Source organism: Harmonia axyridis, chromosome 1, assembly GCF_914767665.1.
Source record: "Harmonia axyridis chromosome 1, icHarAxyr1.1, whole genome shotgun sequence".
Taxonomy (NCBI): domain Eukaryota; kingdom Metazoa; phylum Arthropoda; class Insecta; order Coleoptera; family Coccinellidae; genus Harmonia; species Harmonia axyridis.
The window spans coordinates 13,232,703-13,249,200 of record NC_059501.1 but is presented as its reverse complement, the minus strand read 5'-3'; the positions used below and the strand labels follow the sequence as shown (position 1 = coordinate 13,249,200).

The following is a 16,498-nucleotide window of genomic DNA, read 5'->3' as shown; positions in this document are numbered from 1 at the left end:
ATAGAGTTCCCGTTCTGTTCTCTTCTGGAAAAAGCGCCTACGTGTATTATGTTGATGTCACATGCATTGAATACCTATTAGTCATTTTATTTTTAGCTATTTTTGCTGTAGCATTTTTCATCCCTGAATTCTCCATCATATTCATATTCTATGCATCTGAACTTCGAAATACAGAATATCATCAACATATTTGATCAATGTGTTAAAGAAGGACATTGACCATTCAATAAAATGCCTTAAATAGTTCATCTGACAGAGATGTTCTATTTCGTCTTAATGGAGCTTGTAGATCCCATCGAAATTCTATAACAATAATGGACTATCTGGAATTGTAATTAAGAATCAAGAATTTTATGACGACCATGCATAGATGATCTTTTCCGCACAGTCTTCAATAGATCGTGAATGTTGTTAATCAAATTGTCTGAAGCTTTGATTTTCGAACGATGTGTTGAAGTGCCAACAATAAAATGATTCTCATCGGACGGTGAGTGTTTCAGAATTATTATATCATACTCTAAATATATTAATTCAAAAGCGTTTTAATTATTTTGAGTTTTATGTATCGGTTTCAATCTTTGGAAGGGAGAAACTATACAGGGTAAGTCTTTGACTTGCACCTACATATATTTCAACTGGAGATTACTGAGGTCAAAAGAAACACTTTTTCCCTTCACTATTTTGTCCGATTCATTTTTTTTCTCACTGAGTATAGTTTATCTTGTAGTTAATCGGACTTTGATGGAAAATTAAATTCGGAAAATATTCATCACATCAATAAAAAACTATATTCCGAAAATCATTTCCTTCGATTTCATTCCATTTGCTAGATATAACTAAAACTTACATTTTACATGGATTTTTAACAGCCTGTATCTTTCCAACCGAGCCGAATCCGAAATAATTGTAAATAATGGTAAAAATGTGTTTCCCTTGCTTCAGAAATCTTCGGTTGAGATATATGCACAAGTCAAAGACTCACCCTGTATATAACTCGAATTTCACAGTTAAAATCTGATGAAAACTTATGAAACATGAGAATCGATAAAATAGTTATTTATAATACTATTGAAGAAGGCATCGTTATTCTTTCACCAGTTCAAAACTTAAAAACGATCCATAAAGTGACAATTTTTTTAATGAAGGAGTGCCTTAAAATTCACTGAATTTTTATTGAAATAAATGGAATATTTCTTTAAATATCGTTAAGTGATCTTTCCTGTGAAAAATGTGGGTGACAATTTCAAACTTCGTGCAAAATTTCGATCTATTTATGATTTTGCATGTATATACTGGATGATTTTTTTAAAGTTGAATCAGTCAAAAATCTCGAAATGGAAATATCTTACGGAAAAATGTTTTAAATAAAAGGTTCATGGTTTTGAGGGGGTAATCCAACTTTTGTCAGAACCTCTTCCATTTAATATTCCCCCTTGTGTGATGTTCGGAGGTCTACTTTGGAATTTCAAATGTGAAGATTTAGCAGAAAACGTCCGTTTTTCATGTGAATGATTAATGGAACAAGTACGTTCAAACGGATAATTCAAACTCGAATACAGAGCCACGTGAAAAATTTTTCGTACAAAATTTTATTGTATTGCCGTAAAATACGAATTTGCAATAAAAAGCACAGGTTCCTATTTGAAGTTTCAAAGTTGACCCTCATACCCTCCACAAGGGGGAATTAAATGGAATAGATTCTCGCATATATATATGAGTGGACTTCCCCCTCAAAAATATCAACCTTTTATTCGAAAGATTTTTCCGTTAGATGTTTCCTTTTCGAAATTTTCAACCAATTTAATTTTTAAAAAAATCACTTGGTAGATATAGAATAACCATTTCAAGCTCCCTGCAAAATTCCATGAGGATAACGTAACCACATTCAAAGAAAATATAAGAAGAATATCGAGAAAAAAATGACCCAATATTTCTGTGACCAAGAAACCGAAGCAGTTAGGATTATGGCTGGATATAAGAAATAAGAATTCCAAGCTCCTCGCGAAATTTCAAGCTATTCACATCATCAGAAACATAGAAAAATTCAAGAAGAATATTGGAAAAAAAATACCAAATATTTCTGTGATTTTGTGTGTATACATATATAGAATAACAATTTCAAGATTAGTGCAAAATATCGTACGAATACCGTAACCAAAATTCAACAAGGAGATAGAAAAACAATATCTTATATTGTAGTGACAACATATATGACCAAGTTCAAATTTTGCGTGTATATAAAGAATATCATTTCGTGAACTATGAAAAATTAATTGAAAAAAAAATTAATTTATTTGAAATTAAAAGCACAGACGTGATTCCTGACTTCTCAGTGCTTTTCACATTTTTTTCGAAAATCTATCAATTTGAGAAAATGTTTCTCTTCGAAAACCTAAAAAATCTCAAAATCACATAGTTACTTCGATTATCGCTTAGTTTTCATTGAGTAGCACATGAATTGGAGAAATCTGAAAATAAATAAATTTTACGTTATTGTTTCAATTCTCTCATCTTATGGTCAATTTACTAATCAAATTGGATCAATTGACCCGCTTGTAGCATATTTCTTCCTTAGTACATCTTCATGTAGTCAATACCATCAATTTCTAATATGATTTTAATGCTAAATACAAATGTATCTTAAGAATTAATCTGACATTGATCTGTTCTATTATTGAGATCCAACTGGACTATAACGGGATCATAAATTGAATGCTTATAATATCAATTTTTATTCACCCGATTTTATTACTTCCAACCGTATCGTTCTATATTTTATCGATCGAATTAATGCTTCAAATGGAGTTTTCTTGGACAATTTTTTGACCTCATTGAAGTTCCCGATCATTTCAGAGCTGTCGTATACCATTTCGTTAATTTCCTCCCTAATATCAAATGTGAAAGTTTTTTTATCATTATATTCTTGAGCTGGCTTTGAACCCGAAGGTGTAGTTGATAAGAAATCTATCGAGGAATAGACTGGCTAGTCAGTGATCAGATCGCTCTCAAAGATTCCCAACAATAACATATCATAACATACAATATCTGTAAATTCTTAATCTTGACCTAGGAATGGTCTCAAAAGATAAGGTTCGACTGATGAACTATTGAAATAGTTATTCTATATACACTAGGTGAATAAAAAGTTGATAGTTTCGAAGGGAAAGACCACTTATGCTACCACTCATTTCACTGCCTTCACCCTTGGGTTAGTGCGGGGGTTGAAATAATCAACGACAACAGTACATGTACTAAAAACAAACAGTTCAGCAGGAAACGTCAGAATTTCAGGTGAATGATAAATGGAACGGAAACATTAATATCGAAAATTTGAATTTGATTGCAGAGCTATCTGTGACAAATCGTGAAAAAGTTTTCGTAAAGAACTTTTGTATTTTTTGCTGTAGAAAACGAAGACAAAAGAGTAATGGAAACAGGGATTCTTATTCAAAACTCAAAAGTTCACCCCGTCTCCCCACAGGGTGGAGTAAAAGCTAGAGATTTTAGACGAAGTGGAGTTTCCCCTCAAAATCATCAATTTTTTATTCAAAACATTTTTACGTTACATCCTTTTCGGGATTTTTGGTTGATTCAACTTTAAAAATTCACCTGGTACGTTTGAAAACTCATTGCCGTTATTTGTAAATATAAGTCTTCAAAAATTCGATTCGAAATATCAAATAAAAACGAACCAATATGACCACTTCCTATTCACTCATACAACGTTTTAGGTTGCCTCTTAAAGGCTTAAGAAAGTAAATAACTTTAGATTAATTTTTTTGTCTTTCTGAAACTCACGAATTTTTTTTTCTCTTTATAGGTACAAGAACTTGGTGCCTGTTTTTATATTTTTCAGTTACATCTCAAAAATTACAGCTCGTAAGTATACATATACATTGCTTTATAATTCGTAAATCTATATCAATAAAATATAAAGATTCATATCAATATATTCTAATACTCGTAACTACTTCAACTTACAACGAAAATATTCGAGAATTATGCATGGACTGAAATATCCGATAAATTTCTTTACTGACCACTTGAATTAGTGTTCGAACAATTTTAAGCATCCCAAGAACTCTGTGGCCATCATCCTTGGATAAGCTTGCCCCTTGTATTAGCATAATGAAAATTCATAAAAACAAAACATCAATATCTTCAACTTATCATTTTATATGCTTTTATAGAATTAGATCCAACATACGAAGAAGAAAATGTGGGTCCATGTGCCAATTTCAGGGTTGGAGATGATGATCTGCAGGCATATGATTTTATAACTAAATATAAACTAGATTTTCTGGAATCTAAGTTTCCTGGCGTCAGTAAAGTGAGGGGTTCAAATAGACTTCAAACGGCCTTTAGGCTAGAGAAAGAAGCGGATCTCACTCTTCCAACAAGGTGAGTAAAACCAACCCCACTCTGCCAATGGGTGACCAGTGATCCTCCTTTTTCGCCTAAAAAGGTCAGAATTTCGCAGTAATATCCTCCGATCAGTTCTAACGGTCTAAAATCCTTAGTATTTCAAATATTAACAAATCACATCGTACATCGGGAAAAGCGGAATGTACGTAGCTATCTTCTAACCAATCTGAATATCCCTACAAATTTTCATCAGCATCGGACTAGTAGAACGCAAGATTTAAAAATCTCGGTTTTTCAAAATATTATGCTCTACGCGTACTATTTATCTGTAAAAGCTGAATTTTATATGGGACTCTCTTATGCCCAAATAACAGAAGTTTCTCAGGATGGTCTGAAAAGGATTTTGTGATCGGGGATTTTGAAATCGGAATCTTAAAATTTTTTTCATACCAAATGTGATCACAATGCTTCCTTTACCTTCGGTAACTCGATAGCAAACTTCTGAAGCTAACAAAATCTGATTTCAGGGACATATTCCCTCAAGGTCTTCCTGAAGAGTTTTCCTTCTTATGCACATACCGAACCAGAAGATGGCCGAAAATACCGTATCATTTAGTTCGAGTTACAGATTTAGAATTCAAGCCTCAATTTCTGATAACCCTGAATCCTACGAATCAAACTGTTGAATTTTCTATCCCCAACTATGAGGGAAGACTACAAACTTTGGTGTTTCCATATCCACAGGTGAGAATAGAAATTTTGAAGTTTGTAAGATTGCAAATAAGCGAAATTTACTTTTTAGGTTTTCGACAAAAACTGGCACAAACTTCATTTTGGAGTTTTCAGAGATCAAGTCTCGTTGTACATAGACTGTATTAAAGTTGGACAACAATACATTGAACCAAAGGGTCCAATAGATATAAATGGTGAAATATCTGTTTCTAAAGTTCAAAATACCCGACAAACAGTTCCTGTGAGTATTGGTTCTATGAAAAAAAAAGATATAGTTGAAACACCATGATAATCAAATGAGTTTTAATATTATAAAATATTCCAAAACCAGAAACCTCCTAGGATAACATTCCATGTCAAGATGCTTAGCTTCCTTCACATTTCAATTTCAATTTCAATGTGATAAATGAAAAATTTGATTACACGTTTAGATTTTCCTGACGACTAACAGTCGTTTGTCTTATGAAATTTTATATAAATTTCACAATTGTGATCCAAAATTCTAGTCATGAGATTCTTATCCCAAATTTTAAAGAAACCAAGAATAATTTTGATGAAAAAAAACATGTATTTCTCTTGTTTTCGTCTGTTATTCATTTCTATCTATCCTTCATTCAACATAACATATCCTTCATTCAACATAACATATCCTTCATTCAACAAATTCTACGAGAGAGTACTGAAAAAACTTGTATATTGAATTTAGAATGTATATCGGTGTTGTTGAGAAACCTAAAGTGGATATTATATGTATTGTCTCGCCCTTCAATTTAGGTGGAAATCCAATGGATGGTTATGAGTTGTGACCCAACGGCCCCAGAAAGAGAAAAATGCAGTGAAATACCAGTGAGTAGCAATAAGCAACATCATGATTTCTAAATAATCAAGTATTTTTTTAGAGTATTCCCTTGAATATTATCACCACTATAAGGCCAATAATCGATAATAGACAACCATGTACAACAGTTTGTCCTAGAGGTCCACCAGGACTAAATGGGACTCAAGGTCCACCAGGTCTTCCAGGACCAGAAGGACCACGTGGTATTCAAGGATTTCCTGGACTTCCAGGATCTAAGGGTGAACGAGGAGACACTGGCATACCTGGTTTGGCAGTAAGTAGAAGATGTAATTAAATACTGTTATTTTCCACATTAAACTCTCGATTTTTAGGGTTCTCCTGGACCTATTGGTATACCTGGACCAAGAGGTCTTACTGGATCTATTGGTCAGCAAGGATTGGAAGGAAAAGAAGGCGAAAAGGGAGATCGAGGTGAAAAGGTGAATACTCGTTTTTAGTTTCATCTTTTGAAGTCTCAAAATACTCAAATATCTGTTATATTGAGCATTCCCTCAAGTATTAAGGTAGTCCTAGACAATATTGCCTATTCTGTGGTCTTCACTGCTAACGATAATTTGACTAAGTAAAGGGTGTTTCTTTTAGAGCTATAGAACTTTAAATTGCAATAAAACAACGATGGATTATTCGATTGACATGAATTTTATTTATCCGCAAGATAATCTTGTGGCATTACATTTTGAATATGATTTCTGGCATATGACTGCCACGTCTGGCTCGGATGTAGTCAAATCTGGACGTCCAATTTTCGATGACTTTTTACAACATTTGTGGCCGTATATCGGCAATAACAAGGCGAATGTTGTCTTCCAAATGATCAAGGGTTTGTGGCTTATCTGTATAGACCAATGACTTTACATAGCCCCACAGAAAGTAGTCTAGCGGTGTTAAATCACAAGATCTTGGAAGCCAATTCACATGTCCAAAACGCGAAATTAGGCGGTCACCAAATGTGTCTTTCAATAAATCGATTGTGGCACGAGCTGTGTGACATGTTGCGCCGTCTTGTTGGAACTACAGCTCCTGGACATCATGGTTGTTCAATTCAGGAATGAAAAAGTTAGTAATCATGGCTCTATACCGATCACCATTGACTGTAACGTTCTGGATATCATTATTTTTGAAGAAGTACGGACCAATGATTCCACCAGCCCATAAAGCGCACGAAACAGTCAGTTTTTCTGGATGTAAGGGTGTTTCGACATACACTTTAGGATTAGCTTCACTCCAAATGCGGCAGTTTGGTTTTTTGACGTAGCCATTCAACCAGAAGTGCGCTTCATCGCTAAACAAAATAAAATGGACGTAGTGCGCGATACGTATTCCGCACAGAACCATTATTTTCGACATAAAATTGCACTATTTGGAAGCGTTGTTCAGGCTTGAGTCTATTCAAGATTAATTGCCAAACCAAACTGAGAATAAATCACTTGACAGCTGTTAAATCGGTTGCCATATTGAACAGTAATGTCTACTTGAAGTTATACACCTCGAAAAAAAACACCCTATATATGATATGAATATTGAATTATCGAAATAAAGAAGTAGCAATCGTTAGGACGATATATCAAGGATGAACTGAGAATTTTTTGATTATTAGTAAGTGAGGATACAATGGCAATCTCATCTTATTTAGCCAATTATATGTCTTATGTTAAAATGTTCTACCTACTTCTTGTTTAGGGCGACCAAGGTGAAAGAGGTCGAGATGGTTTTCCTGGTTCACCAGGCGTGGAGGGACCACCTGGTCCAAGAGGACCACCTGGGTATTCTGGAAATGATAGTGGACTTGCGATTCCAGGATCTCCAGGACCTAGAGGGCTCCCAGGAATTCAGGTATCATAAGCAAATTAATTCATAATGAAAAATATATACTAATTCCATAAGAGTGCAATCAAAATATATCTGTGTTATCATTCTAACCTATAATGCTCAAATAGAAAATGGAATAAAATCTCAAAATATTCCGGTATTATCTCCTGGATAGTGATGATAGAATTTTCACTATTGATGTACAAGTACAAATTTTGCATGTTGCTCTTGAAGAAGTTCTTCATGTTTTGAAAATTCATCTGCTTATTCTTCGAACGAATTTCTTTGTGATGTAAAAGTTATTTCTTCAATCTTAATTTTTTTTCGGCAGATTGATGAGTGGAGATATTTTCCTCTAGTTCCATCTCATCAATTTTGCTGCCTAGAATCACGAATACTTTTTTTCTGCAGAAGATGATTTTGGATGTGACATATTTCATCCTGAAGTTGAAGTATTTTCAATTTGAAATTCTTGCTTTTGAACCGCATCAGGGTCTTGTAGATCTCACGCCTGCTGCTGAACTTCGTATACTTCTTGACTTCTGAGGTTCTCCTTCTGTATTTGTTCATTCATTAAAATTATTTTACGTGGCATCCAACAAATACTTGTTTGGATCTCAACATTGATATGATCTGGTATATTTCCGAGCACATTCCTTCCTATTAAAATCTCTTGATTTTTTCAATAGAAAAGGACTGTTTGAACACTTGGTGAGTTCGATTTGGACCGAAGAACACAAATATTGTGAATTATCTAAATTCAACACAAAAATACTGACTGCAAGAAGATTTATTTTCTCTTCAAATTGTATTGTCTACGATTACAAAAGAAATAGGCAAGACTGTCTTAACAAATGAAAATGTTTGCTTTTAAAAACCTATTATGCTAACTATTCATTCGCAGGGACCTCCAGGCTTGATCGGACCTGTCGGTCCAAGGGGACCTGAAGGTGCACAAGGTTTGCCAGGGCTTGATGGTAGAGATGGACCAAGAGGTCTAAAAGGAGAACGAGGTGACCAAGGAGAAAGGGGATTTACAGGATTACCGGTAAATGAAATTGAACACTAGTTGAGTTGATATTTATTCAGTCTGTATGCGTTTCATCAATACAATACAACCATCCAGACCAATACTTTTGCGCTGTTAAAATATTCAATAAATGAGTGTGATCCAGAATATCTAGATATTCTTTGCTTTGTTATTTCAATACGAAAATTTTCAGGGACCACCTGGCCAACCTGGATTGAACGTTGGGGGAGGCAGTTCAACTCCTATTCCAGGACCACCAGGTCCTAGAGGAGAGGCAGGATTTCCTGGTCCTAAGGGAGCAAAAGGTGATTCTGGTGATTTGGGAGAAAAAGGAGAAAGAGGCCAGAAAGGTTAGTAAATTGTACATCTGGAATTAATAACTGAACATGAAATTTTTGAGGTGAAAGAGGTCAGGAAGGAAATCCAGGATTAGATGGACTTCCAGGGCAGCCAGGTAGAAATGGACTACCCGGTACCGACGGTTCCAAAGGAGAACCTGGATTTATTGGACCACCTGGTCAACAAGGTCCAATTGGGATAACTGGGCCAATGGTAGGGATTCAAATAAAAATTATACATATCTCAATATCAAATTTACATCTTCGATTAGGGTCCAGTTGGTTCTCCAGGACTTCCAGGACCTCCAGGTACTAAGGGAGACACAGGTCCAGCTGGTCCACCGGGACTACCGGGAATTGCTACCGGTCCTGGAGGAACAGGACCAATCGGACCACCTGGAGAAAAAGGTTCTAAGGGAGATGATGGAGAAAGAGGAGAAGTAGGTTTTCCTGGATCACCTGGTTTACCAGGTCCACCTGGGCCCCAAGGAATACAAGGTTTAGAAGGAATTGAAGGAAAACAAGGTCCACCAGTGAGTGATTATCCTTCTTGCTAAATATGTACCACCATAACTGAGTTATTTATCGATGAATAGGGCCTCCAAGGTCCATCTGGAGATCAAGGTCCTCCAGGGCGAGAAGGGGCACGTGGAAACCCTGGAAAAGATGGTGTCGCTGGTATACCTGGTTCAGATGGTCACAAAGGAGAAAGAGGACAAGACGGCCTACCAGGACTAATGGGACCAAGAGGTTATACTGGTGCACCGGTAGGTTTTATAGAATCTTCTCATAATGTCTCTATTCAAAAATATTTGGATATTTTAGGGAAATGCTGGACCTCAAGGTCCTCCAGGATCACCTGGAATCCCTGGTCTGGATGGAAGACCTGGTCAACCTGGAGGGCAAGGTCCTCCTGGCTCTTGTTCATGCGATTTTCCTGTCGGTAATTTAATATCTGAGGGAAAGAGCACACCCGGAACCAATGGACCAAGAGGTTTATCAGGACCACCTGGTATCGTAAGTAGATCTAATATTCAAACTAGTTGAAGAAATATTTGTACTATGACAAAAATTAATCATTCATTATTCAGCCACCCTATAGCTGAGGTCATATATTCATCGACAACAGGAGATGTCCGATTTTTGCTTACGTCACCTAGTTACAAGCTCCCCACACTTGCAGAATCTGTATTAGCTAGAATTTAAATTCGGATTCAGCTACAGCAAATCATAACCTCCTAATTATCAAAGAAATTATAATAATACTATTTCTTTATTTAGTAAAAATTTCTAGTTATAACTTCATAATAAAATTAACAAACATTTCTCAAAAATACTGCTGACTGCTCCTTAACATAAGATATCAATAATTTCCTAAAGATCACATATTTGTTGCAGTTCCTCAACATATTAGGCAATTAATTATAACATATCAAACCTCTAATCAGAGTGGAACATGATTCCTTTACTATTTTGCTGAAAACGATGTATAGACAACCATAATGCATAAATGCAGAGGGTTTCTCATACACGATCATGAATAGCTTCAATTTTTGTTCCTCATGCTAGTACTATTATTTTAATCCATCTATGTGCTAAATGAACTATTTGTTGTCCAGTTAATCTACAGTATTTGGACGGTCACTAATGACTTCTTCAAAAGATGTCTTGAAATCGGCATTTTATATGAGGGTTTGGTCATGATGCTTGAATCCACTATTAGTTTAGAATTTTTGTGTCCGATTCAGTAACAGGGTATTATTTCATTTAGAGTGTTTTTCTATAATGATCTAGTTTCTTTTGTCTATAGCCTGGAGAAAGAGGAGCAGCAGGTGAGAGAGGGCCTGAAGGACCAGCTGGATATCCCGGTATGCCAGGAAAGGAAGGACCATCTGGATTACCTGGTCCTCCAGGACAAAGGGGACAACCTGGAATACCAGGGGTTGACGGTGCACCGGTAAGGTTTATTTCAATATTGAAAAATTATAAGAGCATAAGACCAGCAAAATCTAGGCTAAAACTCAACCAAAAAGAAATGATCTGAGAAGTGATAGATCAGTTTTGGTCTTTTTGAAGCTCATCAATATCGCATAATTCAAAAACGATGGCAACCAAATGAAAATTGAGGTAACTTTGTAGTTTAATTTAATTATTGCTGTATCTCTGACGTATTATCAGTCTCACAGAGATGAAAAACATTCAACTCAATCAGAAATTTTTGCGTCACCATTGGTAGAAAATTTAGGTGTTTGGACGCCATGTATCGCAAAAACTCATACAACATTTAGCGCTGCTGCTGGCTTTCAATCATCTTCGATTCTGCTTCTCCGATTTTCTTATGTCTTATTCCTTATAATTTTTTTTCGATTATTTTCAGGGTAAAAGCTTCACTGAATCTGAAGTCAGGGACATTTGTGCTGCTGTTTTGAGAGGTATGACAAACTTTTATTATTCATTTCGAAATACCCGATCCTGATCAAATCAATAAGTGTCCAAATTCATTTATAATACACGAATCGATATTCAATATAGAGAATTAAACTTTAATTTCTCAGGAATTAAGATAATACAGATTGGGGCAGAATAAAAAGATTTCTTTTGTAATGAAGGCTACTTGGTTCTTTCAAAATTTCAATTACGAGAATAGAGGTCTCAGACTAAATAGTACCTACTATTCCATACACAAAGTGAGGAAGTACACTTGTAACACATCAAAAGATTACTTTGGCCGTAATTCTATTGATTTTATTGCGAATCTGTGATCTAATGACATGTTCATCCAGAGAACCGATCAAATCAAAACTAAATTTTTCGATATATCGCTATAATTTTTGTGCTCTCTTAAAAATTTGAGAACGATCTTGCTTTTACTTGCAGTCTTAGGTTATAAAAAACTGTCCCATTTTAAGACTTGGGCAATTTTACATATTTTTTCATTGAGAAAGCATAATATCCCTTTGACCAAATAGCCTTTGTATAGCAAAAGATAGAGTTGAAAGAACTCAGTTGCAAATCTTTGATATTTCTCATTTTAAAGTTTCCTGATTCCATCTGTAGAGTTACAACGTAAATTTGTCCATAATGCAGGTAAATAGCAGTATCAACGATATATAACCTGACACTCTATACAAATGTAGAGGTTTTTTCAGCATAAAACTTTGTATATTCGAACAAGATTTATCCCACTCTTTCTCCTCAATAAAGATAATGCATAGGAAAGTACAACAAACATAGTTCATAAAATGGATTGTAGTGAACAGAATGAGATAGAAACATCGTTTTGCTATTACCAATTGTGAAAGCACTGGAAAATCTTCCACAATTTGTTCAGCATAATAAATACAAAAAATCACCAAATTCGAAGCAGAATAGAACAGGAATAACTAGAAATTCACCTTCAGTGACAATAATTAATTTTAAAATTTCAATATGGCATAAAGGACATATCAAAATAGATCATAAATGAATTTACGAGCTGAATCAGAGCCGTAGTGATATTTACCAAGAAATCTTAAACAGAATCAGCTATTTTGATGTACTGCACTATAGTGCTTTCCTGAATTGCACCTTAGTGCAGTCCATCCTAAGCAGAATTAGCTGTCTTGATGGACTGCACTATAGTCCAGAAAAGTAGTAAACATTATGATAGTTCTTAACCTCGTTCTGAACGGATCTGGACGTCCTAATTACGAAGACAGAAGAACACTAAAGAGAAGATGCTCGTATTATATAGGATCTTAAGCTGATCGGAGGTAGACAAATAATAACATTAGCCAGTGCCAGATTGGCGTATCCTCAATTAAGGAGAAAAAGTAGTGAAAAAGCAAAATAGTTTTTAAAATATCTTGGGAAAAAGGTTTTCTCATAATAATTGTTTTTAATCATTTTCAACCCCATTTTTTTATATCAGATCAACTGACTACACTGTCAGCTACGTTGATCGGGCCTCCTGGACCTCCAGGTAGATCTAAGCCCGGTCGACCTGGACCTGTTGGACCACAAGGACCTCCAGGTACCACAAGCAACGAATAACTTTATTTCTTAGCTAATATCGACAAGTTGTTATTCCAACAAATGGGAGTCCTTATTCGTGAAATCTGGAAAGGAATTCCTGCCTTATTCGAAATGAAATCTGAACTCACAATGTCTTTTTGGATTTCCGTTTGTTGGTAATAATACCTTTTGCTTTAATTGCATGCAGATCGAATGGATGAAATAATTTTGGGCTTGCGGGGACCTCCTGGACCGCAAGGCTTAACACGTACTGGTCCCCCAGGAAAACCAGGACCGAGGGGTATTCCAGGTTAGCATACCAAATTCTAGAAAATTGATAAAATTTATTTTATCGTTATCAGCTATTAAAAAGATCTAAATTAATTTTTTTTGTGATTTAGTGTGGAAAACCTAAATATTCGACAGATGTTCAACATTTTTCAGAGTATCTTCATGAAATTTCTACATACACCGTTCCGTGTAATTTTCATTAGAATTTTGACTAGTATGCAGAAATATTTCTACTATAATAGCTCAATGACAATGTTCATTATTTCTTTCAAAAAAACACCAAAAAATAATTTTTGGTAGACGTCTTCTAGGGGCTCTAGTACCTATAGAACTAACTACTTTTCACTTTGCAATATAAATGAGATTTGCACTTTGAATTTTAATCATTGCATGTTTATCACAATGAAGGAAGACGTTGGCTTGAAGAATTCATTGATACATAAACCATTTCATTCTTTGAATTTCAAGGACCGAAGCAGAAAATTATTTTCACATCCCTCGATAATAATGTGCAGTGTCTCTTATAAATATAAGTTCAAATTCTTGTAGCGTATATAACAATTACTTAATGAATGTCAGCGAGCATCAAAAAAGCTTTATACAGGGTTTTCCGATAAGAGGTTTCATTTTGATATTATGAGAAACGAGTATATTTTGAAATAAATCAATGGATGTTCATTTCATTGTTAAGAGGAAGGTACGATGGAAAACAAAATCAGCCAAATGATTGCAACACCATATCCTTTTCATTAAATTTTCCATGAGCAATTCGCACATTTGCGGTTGTATGTCCTCGATAACTACACGAATTCCATCTTTATAGTCTTTAATCGATTGTGAAGCATTAGCATACACCTCTCTTTCAAGTGACCCCAAAGAAAAAATTCTAGTTTCACAAACTGTGACTGCATTATGTAGAGAATTGCAATCTCATTGCGTTGTTGAAGCTTGTATCGTTTTACTTTCAGTAATGACGTGGTTTTACTTGTTGTTGTTGAATGTCAAAAGATGACAGCTGCCAGATAGCCGTCCATTTAAAATGAAACATCTTATTGGAAAACTCATTTTGTTTTGACATAATCTTCAACTAATGTATCAGTTTGAGAATAGTTTATCTGCTCAGGTGATGCGGGAATACCAGGATTACCTGGTGATAGAGGATTCATGGGTTTACCAGGTCCGCAAGGACCTCAAGGATCCATGGGAGTAAAGGGTGATCAAGGAGAAAAAGGTGAACGAGGACCTGAGGGTGTTGGAATAGAAGGACCACCTGGTCCCAGAGGAACTCCAGGTAAATAAATTATATACAAACTTCCCAATAAATATATCAAAATGAACAGATCATAATAATAACTTTTATTCATTCAGAGTACAATTTCTGAAATTAAATTTTTCAACTAGTCATCAAGTGTAACAGTACCTATCTCGATCACTTTTAAAACCTAGGGATAAATTACCATTTCAGTCCCTGAAATTTGGGAATAAAACTACTAATTTAATCCCTGAAGTGCATAAAAGTTATTTACTGCTGTTTCCATAGAAATACGACAATTCAATTAAATAGAGCGTCCTATGAAAGGAAGAGAATTACGGGCAATTCTGAATAATTTGATCAGTGAGAGTGTCAGTATTTCTAGACATTTCAGTTCCATTGAAGCTGACATGTTTGAAAAGAAAATTGGAGACTTGATAAATTACACGCTACTTTGGTGGAAACACGCTTCTGCAGGTCTACGTTTTTTTTCGAGACCTACATATTACAGCTAATATGTCCAAAGAAAACCGGTGTGTCCACTGATTAGGTTTTGTTTGATATAATTCTGGGGATTCCAACTGGGGATTTTCGTTACCCTTTTCTTCCTATGTGAGTGCGATAGGAAACGAAACAGTAATCGGAGAATTACCGTCAATGTCCTTAAAATCCAAGAAAGCTGGTCCCTCCATAGTGACCAGTTTCATCTTAAACTTTTTCAACATTGAGAGGGCACACTAGTATTTTTAGACATCTTCATTACCGCCACCGTATTTTTCTCTCAGAGACAACATTTTGTCAATTCTTTCTATACAGGGGGGTCACGGTCGATGGTATCCTGAACTGTTTTCCCCAAATTTCAATCATTTACTCCTTACATTACTATCTATGTTTTACCAAAAAAAAATTAAATTTAAACAGATTCTTCTGGGTGTTGCAGTTTCTTTGTCAGTTAGTATATTTAACTTATATACACTTAGATATTCCAACAGCCAACTATTCACATATTATTTGATTTAGATGCGCAAAGCTCTGTTAGCTGACAATGTTTCAGTAATCTTTAATCATAGGAACTTTACTAGGTGATACTGAATATTTTTTTTAGGCATACAAGGACCACCTGGCGAAGGTCTGCCGGGAAAAATAGGGGATAGAGGAGAACCAGGCATGGCAGGTAATTTTATAAGTTAAATGACAAATTTAACGAAATCGCTTGAATAATTATATATTTTCAGGTCCCCCAGGTTTGAGGGGAGCACCAGGGGCGCAGGGAGCTCCAGGGTACTGTGAATACTGTAACAATGTTGCACAAAATTATCAATCTGGTTATTATGCTCGGCCTGGAGGAACAAATAAAGGACCTTGAAAATAAGAATGGAGAATTTCTGAGTAACTAAATTAAATTTAATTCAACGATTCGAAAATTTATTCGAGAAAATCAAAATAAGGAGAGAATGAGTAATTTCAAATAAATTGTATTGCTATATAAATTCTGTAATATAAAATCAATTTGCTCAATAAAATTCCTGTTTTCTTGAATATGTTCCGAAATGGTATTCTGTTCACATCTTACTATTAACATTGTACAGGGTCTTTGTAACTGATTGATTAAATTATTGATTAAATGATTCAAAGACCACTGTCTTTGAAATTTACTGATCGCGGCTTTGGACACAGAGTTCAAAAAATTTGAATGATAATTTTTCCATTCAAATGAATAGCATCCAAATGCATTCTTAGGTTTTTTATTAGCTGCAGCATACTCGCAAAAGTGACATCTTTGTTTTTTTATTCAAATGAAAAATATCTATATGCCTCTTGAGGCTCAT

At 35.0% G+C, this 16,498-nt stretch overlaps 1 protein-coding gene across 1 annotated transcript; it reads left to right on the top strand.

Annotated features, from left to right (window-relative positions):
* Window positions 1-201: 201 nt before the first annotated feature.
* Window positions 202-16,157, top strand: LOC123689072 (collagen alpha-1(I) chain-like). The gene is made up of 22 exons (XM_045627874.1): window positions 202-487; window positions 3,821-3,879; window positions 4,191-4,401; window positions 4,893-5,109; window positions 5,168-5,338; window positions 5,872-5,943; window positions 5,997-6,209; window positions 6,268-6,375; window positions 7,637-7,789; window positions 8,670-8,813; window positions 8,989-9,145; window positions 9,196-9,347; window positions 9,406-9,666; window positions 9,730-9,900; window positions 9,959-10,150; window positions 10,944-11,090; window positions 11,511-11,565; window positions 13,044-13,145; window positions 13,335-13,436; window positions 14,541-14,708; window positions 15,775-15,843; window positions 15,905-16,157. The coding sequence occupies exons 1-22, from the start codon at window positions 471-473 to the stop codon at window positions 16,033-16,035; spliced, it is 3,072 nt and encodes a 1,023-aa protein (XP_045483830.1). The 5' UTR covers window positions 202-470; the 3' UTR covers window positions 16,036-16,157.
* The last annotated feature ends 341 nt before the right edge of the window (window positions 16,158-16,498 follow it).

Excerpts from the sequence above, each read along its gene's own strand:
- LOC123689072 (XM_045627874.1), top strand. Across the intron at positions 4,402-4,892 it reads GATCTCACTCTTCCAACAAG|GGACATATTCCCTCAAGGTC; the intron begins GTGAGTAAAACC and ends ATCTGATTTCAG. Across the intron at positions 11,566-13,043 it reads TTGTGCTGCTGTTTTGAGAG|ATCAACTGACTACACTGTCA; the intron begins GTATGACAAACT and ends TTTTTATATCAG.